Source organism: Lissotriton vulgaris, chromosome 2_2 (assembly GCF_964263255.1).
Source record: "Lissotriton vulgaris chromosome 2_2, aLisVul1.2, whole genome shotgun sequence".
NCBI classification, from domain to species: domain Eukaryota; kingdom Metazoa; phylum Chordata; class Amphibia; order Caudata; family Salamandridae; genus Lissotriton; species Lissotriton vulgaris.
Genome location: NC_141688.1, coordinates 177864483 through 177882537, shown reverse-complemented (window position 1 = coordinate 177882537; position 18055 = coordinate 177864483). Strand labels below are relative to the sequence as shown.

Below are 18055 nucleotides of genomic sequence, written 5' to 3'. Positions count from 1 at the left end.
CCATTTGAAAACATGCCATGCAATTGACTGCGTTTGGAGAAAGATTGTGTTGTGGGAGAGAGCGAGTGAATGAATAGTCCTACAGACAATGAGCGTCTAAGAGAAGTGAGGTAATGTAATGTAATGTGAATGTGCATTTTTAGAGTGCATTAAACAATAGGCCTCAGAGCGCTATAACCAGCAAGAGCATGTAGGCAAGTTTTTTAAAACGGGGGTCTCTAGTTGGCAGAGGTAGGTACTTTTGACCAGAAAGGGACCCTTGCTTCTAGTCAGGGTAAGGGGGAACACACTGTAGATAACTCCTGCTCACCCCCTTGGTAGCTTGGCATGAGCAGACAGGCTTATCCTCAAGGCAATGTGTAAAGTATTTGCACCAACACCCACAGTAATCCAGTGAAACACCTCAAATGGCACCACACAGGTATTTATAAAAATAGATCTCTTTATCTAAAATTAGGCAAGACCAAACGACAAAGATTCCCACATACACAATAAATCTTTTGATGTAAAAATGTTCTCTCCTAGTGTTCTTTCAACAATTAAGCGTGGAATTCTGGACTCTAATCAGTAATACTTATGGGGCCAAACAGTTCTGTAATCGTGCGCGATCAGCATGGAGTTTACCGGCACACGTGTCTCGGGCACGAACCAACATTGCCTTTCCTCAATTTGAGTCCCCTCTCATGTATCTCCCGCTGACTCCACGGTCAGCAATGGTGCTGATCTGCCCCCAAAGCTACGGGCGTGGATTCAGCAACTTTTACTGTTACCGGTGACAATGGCCATCTGGGTAGTCCTCCCGCAAACCCCGCAATCGACTCTACTCCAAGCGTTACCTGGAGGGTTGCAGCTTCACTTCTAGGGATGGCCAGTCCTGGTGGCAACGGCACTTGAAGTCCTCGGTTGCTGGGTGAGGAACAGTGCTTCCAGGAGCTCTGTGCTGCTCCACCAGGACAAGCCCCTTACTGCTAAGCAACCGGCGATGCAGAAGCCAATCCCAGTGCGGTCGGGTCCGGACGAGCCTCCTTGTTGCTGGGAGACCCGCACCACGGGGACCATTCCCAGCGCGGTTCAGCGATGATGCGCCAGACTTCCTCTTAGCTGCGGTGATCTCGGCCAGGAAATCTCGCGGCTCTTTTCCTCTGGAGTACCCAGCTCCGGGCAGGCCGCGGTGCTGATTCTTCCGGGTACAGCACTTCTCCTGCGAGTTGTACCGAGCCAGCGGCGGTGATCTTGGCCCCTTTGCTAACGGCCTAGGGTAGTGTACAGGCACACACTCTCGAGCGCTGGATGAATAAGACAAAGGCACGGCGGACCTCACCTAGCCCACTGTGTGCCGATCGCACACCAAGCTCTAGAATCACATGGGCAGGCAGTCTTAAGCAAGGACCACAGGCTGTGCGCAGAGACACGCACCCAGCTCCTTACAAAAATGTTTTTTTTGGAACCTTGATATCCCTACGTTCCCAACAAGAGGCCAGCTCTCCTCAGGCCCTTGGAGACGTGTAGGACACAGCACATAGCAAAGTCCTTTCTGAAAGCAGAGGGGAACACAGCAAAGTTCCTCAGAACTCTTCCTTAGTAATCACAGCAAACTGCAAGTCAGCCCCCAGATCACATAGCAATGGCAGTTCTTTTCCTCAGTCTCTTCAGCTGATCTTCTTTGGCAGAGAGTCCTCTTGATTGCAGAAGTAGTCTCTTGGGTAAACATTTGTTTTCCTGAGTTTTAATAGGAGGCCAGCTCTTCTCTGGCCCTTGTAGACACTTATTCCTGGGCACAGCACACAGCAAAGTCCCCTGTCCCTTCCTTAGTAGTATTAGCAAATTGTAGGTCAGACCCAGAACACACAGCAAGGGCAGTCTTCCTTTCCAGTCTCTTCAGCTGATCTTCTTTGGTAGGGATTCCTCTTGTTGGCAAAGGTAGTCTAAAATTCAGGGCTTTCAGGTCCAGTATTTAAAACCCAAAAGTCTTTGTTCTCCCTGTGTGAGGGGTCCTGAACCCAGTCCAAACCAGTTCAGGGTGCATTCTGCCAGTGCACTGCTCTTTCCTTTGTGAGTGAGGGGCAGAGCCATCAGACACACCATAGGAGGTGTAGCCAGCACTGTGGAAGGCAGGCACAGCCCTATTCAGACCCAGTTGCAACTCCTCCCACCACTCCAAATGCAGATAGGTCTATTAAGCCTAGTGCTGACTCACCCAGCCTCCTGCAACCACCCCCAGCCCCTGTCACTCACAAACTAGACAGTCAATACACAAACAGGCAGCGGCACACAGAAAGGTTGCACAAGAAAAGAGCCACTTTCTAAAAGTGCTATTTTCATACACAGAATTTAAAAACCATCCTCACTAAAAGATGTGTTATTAAATGTAGAGTTCAGTTATACCAGATTTCAATTTTCTATCTTGCTCCTATGGGAAGATATGGGGGTAAACATTACACACAGCATTCCCCAATCTAGCCTATGGGCAAGATAACCTTTCAATAGTGAAAAACGAGAATAGCAGTATTTCACTATCAGGACATGTCACCAACACTAGTACATGACCTACCTTTCACATACACTGCACCCAGCCCAGGGGGGTACCTTGGGCCTACCATAGGGGTGTCCAATGTATACGAAAAGGGAAGGTTACGCCTGGCAAGTGGGTACACTGGCCAGGACAACATGGCAGTTCAGGGACTGTGCACAGGCACTGCAGTGGCAGGGTTGAGACACCATTTTAGGGCTACTCATGTGGGTGTGCTGCAGACCCACTAGGAAATTTGAATTGCCAGCCCTGGCACACTCAGTGTACTTTAGTAGAGACCTACTGGTGAAACAATATGCCAGTCATGGATAACCAATCATAATAACTTACAGAGAGAGCATATGAACTTTAGCACTGATCAGCAGTGGTAAAGTGCCCAGAGTTTGTTAGCCAACAACCACAGGTCAGGAAAAACAAGGGAGAAAGAAGCAAAAAGTTTGGGGATAACCCTGCAAAAAGGGCCATCTCCAACAGGAGACCATCAAGCAATTATGACTGGGAAGAAAGCCAGGTACTCAAATTCTTGCGCAATTCACCGTATGAAGTATTATGTACCAGGAGAGTGTTCCATACCCTAGCAACTGCCAATGAGAATACAAGCTCGCCTCATCTCGCCTTCCTAAAGCAGAGGACCGTAACTTTCCTCTGAAGAGCCAATCTTAACTGTCTACTAGGATGATACCAGTTAAAGATTGTTCTTAAATAGTAAGAGCCCTGATGATTTCAGGCCTTGAAGACCAAGCACAGGGCTTTAAACAGTCATTTCCTTACAGGAAGCCAATGAAGATCCATCAGCACCTCCCTCATTGATTGAAGTTTGGGAACTCCCCAAGCCAGTTGTGCCACTGCATTCTGAATAACCCGAAGTTTAGTCAGGGAATACTGGTTGGTGTTCAAATACAGAGCATTACAGCAGTCAAGGCGAGTTGTTATAAGTGACTTGACCACTGATACTTATCTTTGCGGGGAGAAAGTGAAATATATTTTTTAGACCCTTGATGATCCAAAAAGAAGAGCTCACTTTCCTCTTGACCTGGTGATCAAATGTCAAAGTGTAATCGAAAAGCACAACCAGGTTTTTAGCAGAGCTTTTAGGAGTTGGTAGTGTGCCACAGGTCTTCGACCACCAGCGATCGGACCAGACCGAGTTCTCGGCCCTGAAAATCACAATCTCCATCTAATTGGCATTTAACTTGAGCCAATTTTCTAGCATCCAGGTACTGACTTACCCTATGCACAACCTGAACGTGCCTATGCCTTCCCAGTCACCTGATATAGAGACAATGATCTGTATATCTTCTGCTTAGGACAGTACCTGAAACCAAGATCTCTGCTACCTTTAAAAATTATTTCTATAGTGAAAGAGGCCTACTATTCATTTAAGTAAAACAAACCTTGGCAATCAAATCTAAGAAAAGAGATAATGCTAGTATAGTTATAGCTCTGTGAAATAAAACACAGGCTGAAGCAAAAAAAGAGTGGAATGATGAAAATTTGCAGGACTTGCTCAAAGCAACAAAACTGATCAATAGGAAAAACATTTTGGAATATTGTAGCATAGAGTAGTTGCCAGAATCAAACAGTTATAGCTTTTCAAATTCAACCTCAAGACTGGATAGACCACTCTACAGCCGTATATTCCTGCAAACAAGTTCCCAATTTTAACACTGGGATGCCCAACCCCATTCGATTACTAGATCATATTGATACAGAGCCATTTATAATCCAGCTAATAGATACCATTTGTGCAATTAGATGTATAAATCCAGACGAGGGGCTTGGCCTGGAATCATTATCTAGGGATCTTTTTCTAGTGAATCTATATTCTAGTGCATCCTATAATAATACTATATCGAATGCTATTCTGGCATTCCACAACACAGAATTGGGGGGGCACAACATTAGCAGTTGAACCACATTAGAAAACAAATTATTCAAGTCCCTAACTAATTTGCAGCAGAATGCCTCACTCCTCTCCAGTGGCGTCTGCTCCTGATGGTACTAAGTAGGGCAGCAAGGGGGAGAGGGGGCATAAATACTTAAAATAAATATATACATAAAAAACATATATATTTATATACATATTACCTACTAGCAGTCGCCAGTAGGTAGTTATAGTTAGGACCTAGTAACATAGGAAAATGGCAACATTCTATTCCCAATAACTTTGGCACCGATTGACGAATCTTCGCAAATTTTTAAAACTAATTCTTTGTTGATATCAGCTCCTATGTTAAAAGTTTGGGGGTGATTCATCAAGAGGGGGCCGAGAAAAAAGGGGGTCCCAAAATGTGTTTTCTCCATGTTAATTTCCATTGGACACTTTAGACAAGGCTACAGGTCGAACGGGTGAACGGAATTACCCCACATTTGGCAGGGAGAAGGGTTTTGGTATAGAAAGCACACTTTTGATTATTTGATGTAAAATCGTTCAGTAGTTTTTGAGAAATATTGAAATTTGCAGATATCGATATTTGGGAATTCTGCCATCTGATTGGCTGAGGCTTTGCGAGCACGAGCCTGCTGCTGAATGGCTGCAAGGGTTGCAACTAGGAAGGGTTGGCCGCAATTTTGTGATTCTGTTGAAGCAAGTAATGAAAAAAAGGGTGAAAAAGTGGGAAAGAGAAGGGTAGGAGCACTGTAACATCTGTGGAGTGTTTAGGGTGTGCTTTAGAGGGAGTGCAAAGTGAAGTATTCACCTCTACCGGTGTGAAAGTGGTGGGCTACGGAAATTAAGTGAGGTATTGCGTAGATTCTGATGCTGCTAAGGTGAGCTGGTTCGGGACTTGGGGATTAAAGTGTGAGCCCAAATTGTGTGTCTTATGCTGTGAAATCATGTGCTGTGGCTGCTGCACTACACTTGTGGAAGTAGTGTCAGCATGTATTTATAACTACTAGTACGAACTACTGAGCCGCACTGTTCTGAAAGTCCTGGGGTACGGAAAATATGTGAGATACTGTCTAGAGTCTCATGCTTCTAAGCTGAGCTGCTGTTGGACTCGGGGATAAAAGCGTGAGTCCAAACTGTGTGTCATATGCTGTGAAGTCATGTGCTATGGCCGCTGTGCCACATCTGTCCAAGTAGTGTCAGCATGTAGTTTTCGCTACTCGGAGGAACTTTTGTTTCGAACATTGTAATTTGTGTATGGTGCTTAGGGGGTGTTTTACAGGAAGTGCACTGGTACATTTGCGCGTATCAAATTAATTCAGTATTTGTGAATAATAAACTACTCACTCCGACGGGTGTGATGGTGCTGGGGGCATAAGCTGAGCTGCTAAAGGAGTCGGGGTAAAGTCGCTGAACTACTGACCCCTACTGGTCTGAAAGTGCTGTGTCCTATGCTGTGAAGTCATGTACTCTGGGTGTTGTGCCACACCTGTCCAACTTGTATATGGTGCTTAGGTGGTGTTGTATAGGGAGTGCGAAGGTAAATCAAAACAGTATTTTGTAGAGCGCAAACCACTGACCCCTATGGATGAGTAGAGGCGGTGATCAAAGCGAGAGCTCCGTGCTGCAAAGTGAGATGGTGTGGCCACTGTGCCACAGCTGTGTGGAGAATACATTTTTGCGAGGGTCCGGGAGTTGCCGTTACCTGGCCCTAAAATAGCGGGGCTAAGTTGTTAGTTATAGGGTGGCTCTATAAAGAGCCCTTGTGTTCATTCGTTGGAGCATATATAAGTGCGGATACTGTGTCCTCTCACTTGAAAGAAGTCAGGACACAGTATGGGAGGCCATACTCTGCATACTTAAAAGAACTCTATGAAGGATACGAAGGATATTTACAACAAGACGGCATTACTGGGAAGTACGCGACACTAATTTGGAACCCCAATGTGGGTTGGAAGTATCACCACATTTATAATCTCGACACTCTGGAAGATATAGCCTTGATGAAGTCGTGGGATTACGCCCCAATAGTGACGAAACACGTGTTGGCTGTAGCTGAAACTAAAAGAATAAAAGCCTGAAAGAAAAGGACCAAAGAGACTGTTTATATTTTGCTTTGGAAATTATTGTGCCTTATGTTAATGGGGAAACCATCTCAAAATACAAAACGTGTGCTTGGGAGTGAAGTAGATTTGATATAGAGCATTGGCCTTGTTGTCTGTGGAGTCTGGTGGTTCTCCACACCTTTAAGCACTGTTGATACACTCTTTTGAAAACGTATAATTTGTGCAAATTCACCAAGAGGTGCCAAAATCCCTATAATAAATACCACGCATCTTTAGGATTGACAAAATTGTTTTGACCATTTCCACTTCTGTCTTTGGCATATATGGGAATATACAAAGACAGTTTGAGGCACAAGTAACATCAATTGTCCAAAGGTGTCCTTCATAAGCATTTACAAACCTACCCCAGTCAATGTGCCTAGGTCGTTTCCACCACAGTGCACAATCATGAGGTCAGGGTGTTGGAGATGCAAACAGGTTTTAACCAAAGGGAACAATTGGTGCCACTTCAATCCTGTCTGTGCACATTTTGTAAACCTAGGTCTAAGTCAATACGTCTCTGTTCTGCATACCTCTTGCACCAGAAAACATAGCTATATCCAACGATCCACACTATCATTTTGAAAGTAGGGCTGAATGGTATGGAAAGATGTCTGTAGCTAATGCAGTTCCATCGTAGAATAAGAGATATGTTTAAAGATGGGGAACTAGTTTTTTTCACATACAAAACGATACCTCGTGTGTTTTTGCACGGGACGGCTATTCTGCATTTCATTATTAGCACTTTAATGCAACTAAAGTTGAGGTAAATCTAACACATTATTCAGAAGTTGGTGCAAACTGCAGAGATCAACAGTATTCCCAGGATCAGTGTTCCAAAATGTAACACCATGCTGTATACCAGCAAATAACAGTAATAAGAACAAGAAAGAGTCACACAGCATTCAGAAGTTGGTGCAAACTGCAGAGATCACCAGTATTCCCACAATAAGGGCCATATGTATCAATGAACCAATTTGCGATTCTGTAATAGCGATTTTTAAGAAATCGCTATTTCAGAATTGCAAAATGGTATGTATCAAGAAAAACACGTTTTTTTTGCGATTTCTTGATATTCCTTAATTGCGAATTCGCAAATTGCGAATTCGCAATTAAGGAATACATTCCCATTCATTTCTATGGGCGCAAATTGAGAATAATAAATAAGCATAGGTGCACGTGTGGTGCACATACATGCCCTAAGGGCATGTATATGTGTCACATGGCACTTTGAAACTAGAAGTTGGTGATAATTTGCGATTCCTTAAGGCCATTTAGCAATTTTTTTTGCCTTCTTACATTGCATTTAAGGAATCGCAAAATGTGCTATTCCTTAAATGCAATCGCAAAATAAGGAATCGCAAATATTGCGATTCCTTTCTTTGCATTGGATTTTCCTTCATACATATCATTTTGCGAATTCCCATTCGCAACTGCCAAAATCCGGCAAATTTCGGCCTTTGCGAATGCGAATTTCAATGATACATATGGCCCTAAGTGTCCCTAAATTTAACACAATGGTGGATACCAGCAAATAACAATAATAGGAACAAGAAAGAGTCACACAGCGGTTAAGAAAACAACCGAAAAGGTTAATAATTTTTTTTGTCAAACTTTATTTTGATTAACATATATAAACCATAAACTATTTTTTAATTTTATTTTTTTATTATTTTATATATATATACAAAATAATCCAATAAAGAAAAATTAACTAACATAATAGAAAAGAACAAGGTGGAAGAGTGCTGTGGGAACCATGGATGTTCGACGACAGAGCCTGGAAAATAAAGCATAAAATAAGTATTTGTGTGATGCGCATATCAAAGGCGTGAGAGAGAGAAACAGAGAAGGAAAAACAAGCCAGAGAGAGAAAGAGGGGGAAGGAAAGAAAGGGAGTGAGAAAGGGAGAAGGGAGAGAGAGATAGAAGGAAAGGAATGAAGAGAGACGAGGGGGAAGTGTGTGTGAGAGAGAGAGAGAGAGAGAGAGAGAGAGAGAGACTGTCACCTCTGCGCATTCATGAGCAAATAAATACCTAGTGCTAGCGGAATGTGCAGCAGTGGGGTGAGTCCACGTGCCGGTCAAAACCCCGCCGATCTCAGATGTGTTGCTGAGTCCTGAGTCCTGAATGGCGGAGACCACATTAGATACTCCGCCAATCTCAGATGTGTTGCTGAGTCCTAAGTTATGAATGGCGGAGACCACATCAGATTCTGCGCGGATCTCACAGATGTCACTAAGTCCAGAATGGCGGAGGCCACATCAGCTTCTTCGCAATCTCCCGGATATGATGAGTCCTAAATGGTGGAGACCACTACAGTTTCTCCGTGGCCCAGCAGATCTCACACATGTCGCTGAGTACTGAGTCGTCAATAGCAGAGACCACCTCAAGGTTTGGTGCCGCTAAGCCTGTGGAAATCATGTTCGTGCCACGTGATGGTAGGCTCCTGATGGCCACATGAGTTTGGGGTGGCACTAACCCTATGCATATGAAGTCCGCATCAAGGGGATGGTAGGCCGCTGATGGCCATACAGCTGAGGGTGCGACTAACCTTCTGCGTAATTTTTCAGGGACTCTTTACATGGTTAAGACCTGTGGCGCGTTCTCCAGCTTGTCGGCACCGGCAATAAAGGAAGTGACGTTGTCGATCTATTATATTTGTGTGGTCACATGGCCTGTGCGGCATGTGTCAGATGGGTGTGGTGTGTGCAAACTTGCCCTTAGGGAGTGGCCGTGAGATGTTGAGAACTGGACCACTGACCTGCACACCAACAGCGAGTACGCCTGCGACAGGTAGCCATGTGGGGCCAACGTTGGAACATAATCGGAGTGGTGTGGCGTGGCATGGCATGGCGTGGCGTACCATGGAACAGGGCAGAGAGAGACACAATGACGCCGACGGCTCATAGTACTGCGTCTGGGAGTCGAGCGGACGGCCTGCAGCTGTCCCTCTGCGAGCCTGGGTTCGAACTGTTCATAACTCAAACTATATAAGTATTGAAAAACCATTTTGTGATTCAGTCCATCAGCTGGCATCTGTCCGAGACATTTGTGAAAACAGATCGGAGTTATTTCTGTGAGCGATACCCCTTTGAAGCTCCCTCTCCCCACATTAGCAGGTAACGTACCCTCTTCCCACATTACCAACATACCCCAAACAACCTTCTTGGGCCCGGAAGTTTCCCTGTGCGGTTGGAGAAAGAAGAATCCTAGCCATGTATAGATTTACATATAAGAAATATATTTGAAGAAAAGAACAACAAATAAGACTGAAGGGAGTCTGGTGCTGTGGTCACTGCCACAAAGTTGAGGTCACTGTGCTCAGGACACAGTTACACATGTGGGATTGGTTTGTGTTAAATAGGGTTAGTTGTACCAGAAACATTGAGACTGTATGAGCCTGTGATGATGGTTGTTGTGGACGGGTCGCACTGGGAGCAATGTGTCTTGCCTTCTGGACTGCGTCATGTGGAATCTGGACTGTATCTGAATTGTGAGGCCTGCTGACCGTAGTGTAGGCCAGAGGTAGCGATAAGGAAGGGCCCACAGGCATGTGCATACGTTGGTGGCCTTACCAGCCTGCGTAGTGCTGGTTCAGTGGCACCATGTGTCAGCAGACTTCAATCTGTAAATATTACTCACTAATCGAAGGGAGTGAGGTGCTGCGCTCACTGCCATGAAGTTGGGGTCGCTGTAATTCAAGACTCAGGACACACTTGTGGTAAAGAGGATTAGTGGGACTACGTGTCCCTGGCCTTGCATATCGAATATGCCTCACTGAAGGGAGTGTGGTCGCTGCCACGGACTATGGGTCAGTACCATTCAGGACTCAGGACACAGTTACACATGTGGGATTGGCATGTGTTGAATAAAGTTAGTGGCACCACGTGCCGCCACTGTTGCACATGTTAATATGCCTCACTGATTGAAGGGAGGCTGCTGCTGTAGTTGTCTCATGGAGTTGGGGTCACAGCTATTCAGGACTCAGGACACAGTTACACATGTGGGATCGACTTGAGTTGATCAGAGTTAGTGGCACCACATGTCGCTGGTCTTCCACAGTGTAGGTCAGAGGTAGCAGTGAGCAAGTGCCCATAGCCATGTGCATACGCCGGTTACCCCACCGGCCTGCGTAGTACAGGTTCATTGGCACCATGTGTCGCTGGCCTTTCATATGTAAATATCCTTCACTGATTGAAGGAAGTCTGGTGTTGTGGGCGCTGCCACGAAGTTGGGGCCTCTGCCATTCAGGACTCAGCAACCAGTTACACATGTGGGATCGGCTTGCATTGAAAAGGGCTAATTAGCACTATGTGTTGCCGGTCTTCCACAGTGTAGACCGTAGTCAGCGGTCAGAAAAGGCTCACATTTGGAGACATTGAATTGAGCTGCACAGATTGGGAGCATTTGTTCTTCTTAACCCATTATAGTCTCTTCCACAATTTACTTCGCTACTATTGTGAACCGTGTAACCCCAGTGTAGGGAGCAGGCAGCGGTCAGGATGGGCACACAGCCACGTGGCGTTGAGTTGAGCTGCACAGTTAGTGGGACGTGGAGCACTCAGTGTGTGCGCACCCTGCGATTATTCGTGGTCCCGGCCGGCCGCACTGGGTTCAATGTCTTGCCTTGCACGTGGAGATGACTTATGGTGCAGTGAGTTGGTAGCACCTCAAGCACACAGCGTGTGCGCATCCTGCGATGAGGCGCGGTATTGGCGGGCCGCACTGGGAGCAACGTGTCTTGCGTACTGGACTGCGTCATCTGCAATCACCACTGCATCTGAATAGTGAGTCCTGCTGTCCGCAGTTTAGATCGAAGGTAGTAGTTAGCATAGACATCAAGGAATACTTTTGTCACTTCTTCTTGAAAAAATTTGAGGACAGAGTACAGTTCTCTGTGCAATTAATAAATCAAGGCTTAATTCAAGTAGTGAACTTTGCTGTCCGCAGTGTAGATCAAAAGCAGTAGTTAACATAGACATCGAGGAATGCTTCTTGTCACTTCTTGACAAAATCCGAGGACATAGAAGACAATTCTCTGTGCAATTAATAAATCAAGGCTGAATTCAAATTATGAACCCTGCTGTCCACAGTGTAGATCGTAGGCAGTAGTCGGTACAGACATACGTCTGCGGTGCTGTGCCGCTGGGTACGCAGGGGGCATTTGTGGAGGAGGTCCGAGGTCATGGCGGTAGCCACGTGCCAGGTTGAGTGCCTCCGCTCTGCAGACTCGTTGGTCTTCCCAGAAGTGAACCACGCCAGGGCCTGGCCTTTTTATTAACACTCCTACGCTGACGCGGCGTACGTTGGACCAGCCCACTCCGCTTCCGCTTCTAGAGGGGGACAACACAGCTACATGACCGAGATCTTCCCCTCTGTTTGAGAGAACATGATTGCGCCACTGTGCACTCAAGTACAAGTATCAATAGTATATCTCCACATGGAGAGGTTTGTGGTTTGCATAGTGAGGTCTGTGCAGCACATCAGCATTACATTTGGCATTGTGTGCATTATTAATGATGGTTTACTTGCCTTCTTCATATATAGTTGGTTTCCACATCTCCCAATATTCAGCTTTTGTGCGGCTGAGGGGCCATGGTATTTTGGGATTTTGGGAAGGTCCTTTGTCCAGTTTTGCGCTGCCTCAGTGGTATTAGCGGGGGTGGGGTGGTCCGGGGGTAGGTTCTGGTGGTGGTGGCACTGGGTGTTGCGGTCTTTTTGGGTGTTGGAGCTACATGATCAGTAGCTCTATCACGTGTTGGTCTTTAGATGTGGCTGTGAGTTGGGTCTAATTCATGCAGTAGATAGTCTACCTCCTTACACCAGGTAAAGGTTGATGTTAATTTGTTACTAGTAAGTCGCGTTATTGTCTGCTTTTTGGATCACATTGCAGAAGTGGCTGGTTGTTGAAAATATGGGAAAGTGGCGTTTTTCTGTTTTTTTTGCTTGGGAACACCTACTTTACACATGCTTAGCGTTAGTTGTGGCTCTGGTTTGTGGCGATTTTATGGGCGGAAGGTATTGATGGAAGAGTGGGGAGATTTGCAGTTTTCACCAGGTTGAGAATGGGATGATAATTAACACAGAAAAAAAGATGTTCAATGAACATTATAATTAGAAATTAGCATTTAAAAAACCTTTAGAATTCACTGAAAAAAACATAGGTTTCATGTACGTTATAGTTAGAAATTAGCATTTAAAAACCTTAGAAATCCACAGAATAAAACATAGGTTTTAGGGACGTTTTAGTTAGTTGGACATTTCACTCATACAAAATGATAGAAATTGCGCTGTTATAGTTAGTTGAGCTAACTATAACTCACGCCCTCGCAATGCACTGTGGATGACATCACATATTACATCATTCATGACATGGTCAGTGACATCACTGATGACATCATCCACGCGAAAATCTGATGCACCTCCTCACACCTTAAAAAAACCTTTGATACACCCACTCTAAAATATAGTCTACCATTTTCAAAATAATAGAGACACCAATACCAGTTACTACGTACGCATTCACTGATTCCTAGATCTACACACACATCCACTCATTCACCCATACAGTCACTCATACATGCAGTGACTCATTAATACAACCCTATTATAGGCACCCATACACCTATACAAACACTCACACACCGCCACTCATCCTGAGTTACTCACACATCTAGTCACCCATGCAAAGAATCAAAAATACTCCAATTTACTCACTTATACTGTTATAGACAGGCAACCTCACTTATTCATACAGATACTAACATATACTTACTCTCTTATACATTCACTGATACAAGCACACACTCATCTATACAGCCGCTCTCAGAATCACTGATTCTCATGTATAGTCATTTATATACTCCACAACTCTCACATGCACTGTGTTTTACGTATTTAGTTACTTGGACATGTTGCAGTGAGATATCCATTCACTCACCAACACACCCATACAAACACTCAACCACCCATACAGCTGTTTTAACATGCACTTTTGAACCCATACACCCAGTAAATATGCACAGAGTCACACACATCCCACCCACACACACACACACTGAGGCACCCATACAAATACTCAGGCAACCAATCAATAACCTGTGTAGACATTCATGTAGCTACTCACCAACCAATGCAGCAGCTTACACAGCATTAGACAGACTGATCCAGACATTCACACAGTTTAGTCACTAACCCACGCATTCACTAAGACACATTTATTCACTCAATTATACAGTCAGTCACGCAACTACTAAATCCTCCATCCAGACACTTATACACCCAGTCATTCTTCAATATACCTTGGCCAATATGTATATAAAACATATTTAAACTTTACAGAAACACACAGTCATTGGACGATGTCATCGGTGATGTCATTTGAGATGTCATCAGTGATGTCACTCACCATGTCATGAATGATGTAATATGTGACGTCATCGGCAGTGCATTGCTGGGCGCGAATTATAGTTAGCTCAACTAACTATAACAGCGGAATTTCTATTGTTTTGCATGAGCAAAATGTCCAACTAACTATAACGTCCCTAAAACCTATGGTGACGCTGTGGTGGCAATAGGGGCTTTTAAATATAGCCCTAGGCATTTGAAGCAAACAAGCCTCTATAGTAATTTACTTTGACTACTGCTGATGTACACCGGAGATGGTGATCTGGAAATCTGGAGCCTTGAATTTCATTAGGGACCTTCTTTCTCCAAGCATTTTTCAGGTTGCACTGAGATGGCTGTGGTGCCCATGCTTTTTTTGATGCTGCACGTGTACTTTGTAAAGAGGAGCATGGAAAGAAGTCTTCCTGTTGTCTTTGTTGTTAGTCTTGTACCAACATCAGTGAACCAATCACCAAACACGTTTTCTCTTGCATTTCAGATGCTGCATAACAAGCACGTCATGGTCCGAGTGGGTGGAGGATGGGAGACCTTTGCAGGGTACCTGCTGAAGCATGACCCTTGCCGAATACTGCAAATCTCCCGCGCAGATGGGAAAATCTCCCCCATGCAGAATAAGTCTCCAAACATCAAGGACTTGGATTCAGACAATTATTTAGTTGTGTCCGCCAACTACAAAACCAAGAAGGAAGTGAAGTAAAAGTGCGGTAGCTTATCCTTTATTGAGGACCTTATTGCAAAGGGATCCAATTTAGAAATGCAGCATAGCACATGCCATCTACTTCTTAGACAAAAACCTAATGAAAAAAGCAGACCTGGTCAACAGAAAGAGCACTATTTATTTCTAGAACATTCAATGTAAGTTGATCTTCGTAGGTTCTTTACTAAAGTCAGAAATAAAAAAGCATATATGTATATATCTTTTGTAGCCAATTATTCAGGCAAATGATTAAGGAATGCCTTGAAAGACTAAAACTGTGATTTCATATAGTTTGAAAATGTAATTAAATCAGACCTTTGTTTTTATAAGTGAGAAGCTGGACTCCTAGGTAACTACATCTAGTAATCAAAGAAGCATACACTATATCTGTGCACAAGCAATGAAGAGTCTATCAGATAAAGAAGTGTATATCTACAATGTGTACATACTTTCGACTGTGATTTAAAAAAATGTACTGGAAACGACTTTAAATAGTTTTCTACGTAATAAAATGAAGGAAAAATAAATAAGTATTACTTAATGTACGTCTGTCATTAGTTATGGTACGTCATTCCAAATAATGTCACACGTTTCTTAACTGTTCAAGTTGTAATTCCTAATATAGGTAATGCTGGATTATCATGGCACACGACATTAAGCCTGGGCATTACCCCTTCCCGTTCTAGTTTGTCATGTGGCCCCTTGATTTCATCCGCCCTATCACCTTGACTCTTCCGGTCCATCGGCCACCGCCATGACTGATTTATTGCACCAACTTCCACACGCATACACAATTCTGGCTTAGAATGTTTTATTTATTGTCTATACAGGTAAGTGATTTGATCTAAAAACCTATTGTGACATTTCATGTGAACCTCATGTACGTGTGAAATTTGTTGGACTAAATAGGACTGACTTTTTAACTAATGATGTTACAAAATATTAACTTCTTTTTTATTATTACAGGGGAAAACTATCAATATCAAAAGTGATGTTGCATGTTTCCCGCTTCCCCTCCCCCCCTCCACTTCACCCCTCCCCCCACATCCAACCCCCAAGGCCCTGCCTGTCTGAGCTCCAACTTGATCAAGAAAACAAAGTCTAGCTAAAAGGAGGTGGTATAAGTTTGAGTCCAGGCTCACTATTATTCCAATTACAACAGATGAATGTCCAACCAGAGTAGTTATTATGTACAAAACAACCTTAATAATACCACAACAAATATGTACATATGTGTACAATTAGATTGTAATCAAACAATAAAAATCAGACCAAAAAAAATAAAGTAACACAATAAGGCTGTGAAATGCAGTTGCAAAATAGGGCTACCGAATTGCAAACAATGAATACTGGTCACGATGTTGTTACAAAGCAAGAGAACAGAGAGTATCAGATAATCTTTTTAATATACTATGGCCCTGATTACAATGGTAAGTGCTATTTAACGTGTGGTACGTTATTTATCTGGTGTGATAAATAACACGTACTACGAGTTTGTGGGGAATAACATGCAGATTTTGATGTTAAAAGCTCCAAAATACACATGATACGGTAGATAATGTACATATTTCCCCCGTTAAATTTCGGCAGGTTTGACAAATTTAACTAAGCTTCAGGTATTTAACACATCCAATAATTATCGGATACATTAAATACCTTTGAACTCGTAATTCTGATCCTTCTGTAAACAGAGGTAATCAGGCCAAGTGACTTTTAAAACACTGTTCGGTTTTCACCAACTGTCTTCCGAACAGTGATAAACAACGGAATACCTTCTTGCAATAAAACAATCCTAGGAGGCAATTTCCTCTAGCTATCCATAATGCAGAAAGGATCACGTTTAGAAAGTGAAAGTAACAAGGGGAAATAGATATTTCTCCTTGTTTCACTTCTCTATAGTATGTGCACCAATTTGTCACTATCCTAGGTTTACTGCCTTTAATAAATCTGGGATTGCATCAGATTTCTTTGGTGGGTACACAGGAACGCCCATGTCCTATCCATAGAATGCCTACCACAACAAAATGTAACAACGCAGTGCAAGCTACTGAGTTGTGTTACCTTTCTTTACAAAGGCAGCTCAAGTGGCCCCTTGCGTGGATTTTGTACATCTCATTTAAGGATATAAGCTGCCCTTTGATGACTTGCGTTACACAAGGACAGTGCGAGCAGCCCTTTAACTCCACCCAAGACATGGCCAGAGTGCTTAGGGGCGATCCGGAGGAGAGGCTAGCGGTGTGCGATCCATTGTGGTATTCTACTTATAGCGCTCCCATGAGCCCCAAGCTGACAAGCTTCTGGAGATGCACCTACGCGCCGGAGAGGCTTCAGGGCCTGTGACTGATACTTGGTGGCCTTCTCATCCACCCCAAATACTTCTCTGCTGATGAGGGAAACTATCCCAAAACCCGGGCCATGTGTCGGGTCTAGAGATCTTGGGGACAAGGAGTACCTACTCGCACCAACTTTGGTAAACCACTTACAAACTTTGTTTGTTCTCTACGAACTACATGCACTTCAAATACCAGAGTGCTTAGGGGCGATCCGGAGGAGAGGCTAGCGGTGTGCGATCCATTGTGGTATTCTACTAATAGCGCTAGTGGAGTCAATTAACAGGGAGGGTGACGTAATAAGATCATTGGTTGGGGTAGGAGGAGGCTTGAGGCTGATGAATAATAATGCACCCTCGTCACAACCACCTGCTAGTCAACTATTTTACCCAATGGCAAGCACCAACAGGGAGAACATTCAGGAGGTTGATAAGTGTCTTAGCCCCCAAAAATATCGCACACAGGAGGCAAACTGGAGGGTGGCACCAGCCCAGTTACCGAAACAGACTCTTGGGGCCCATACTACATCTCCAAGGATTGAGGAAGGGCTGACATCTGATTGCAAGAGAGAGAAAAACCCAGGCAGGGAATCTGAGGGGGAGCTGAAGATCTTATCATGGAATATCGCGGGCTTGGCAGGAAAATTCAATAATAAAGAATGGAGACAGTACATTGGGGGTCTCAGATAACCAGTCTACAAGAGACCTGGGCGGTTGATAGTATCCCCTTTGGCTGGGTACAAATGTTTTTTTGTGCCAGCGCAAAAAGCTAGCTCAGGAAGAGCCATTGGAGGTCTAGCGATATATGTAGACCTGAACCTGAAAGGAGTATGGACGAGCCCACTGTGGTCAGCACGGTTTGCAAGACTGGGGCTTAGGTTAACATTGTTTAACCTATATAATGCGGGGACCACAAAGGGAAATAACCCTACACTACAGGAACTAGACCACACACTCCATCAGGAGTTAGACTATAGAATAGGGGCTACGGAAAAATCCATGGTAGTTTTGGGTGATTTTAACTGTCATTTGTGTCCAACTCTGTTTCCCCTGAATGTAGATTGGTCCCGATTTTCTATGGAGAAGGGCCCACATTT

General features: G+C 44.1%; 1 protein-coding gene across 3 annotated transcripts in view; it reads left to right on the top strand.

Annotated features, from left to right (window-relative positions):
* The window catches only part of GAS2 (growth arrest specific 2), a 779771-nt gene extending 764627 nt beyond the window's left edge, over positions 1-15144 (top strand). For all 3 annotated transcript variants that reach the window (XM_086959885.1, XM_086959886.1, XM_086959887.1), the window contains exon 8: positions 14411-15144. In XM_086959885.1, the coding sequence (XP_086816011.1) occupies positions 14411-14629 (219 nt within the window). In that variant the 3' untranslated portion in view covers positions 14630-15144. The remainder of the gene's footprint in view (positions 1-14410) is intronic.
* Positions 15145-18055: the final 2911 nt, after the last annotated feature.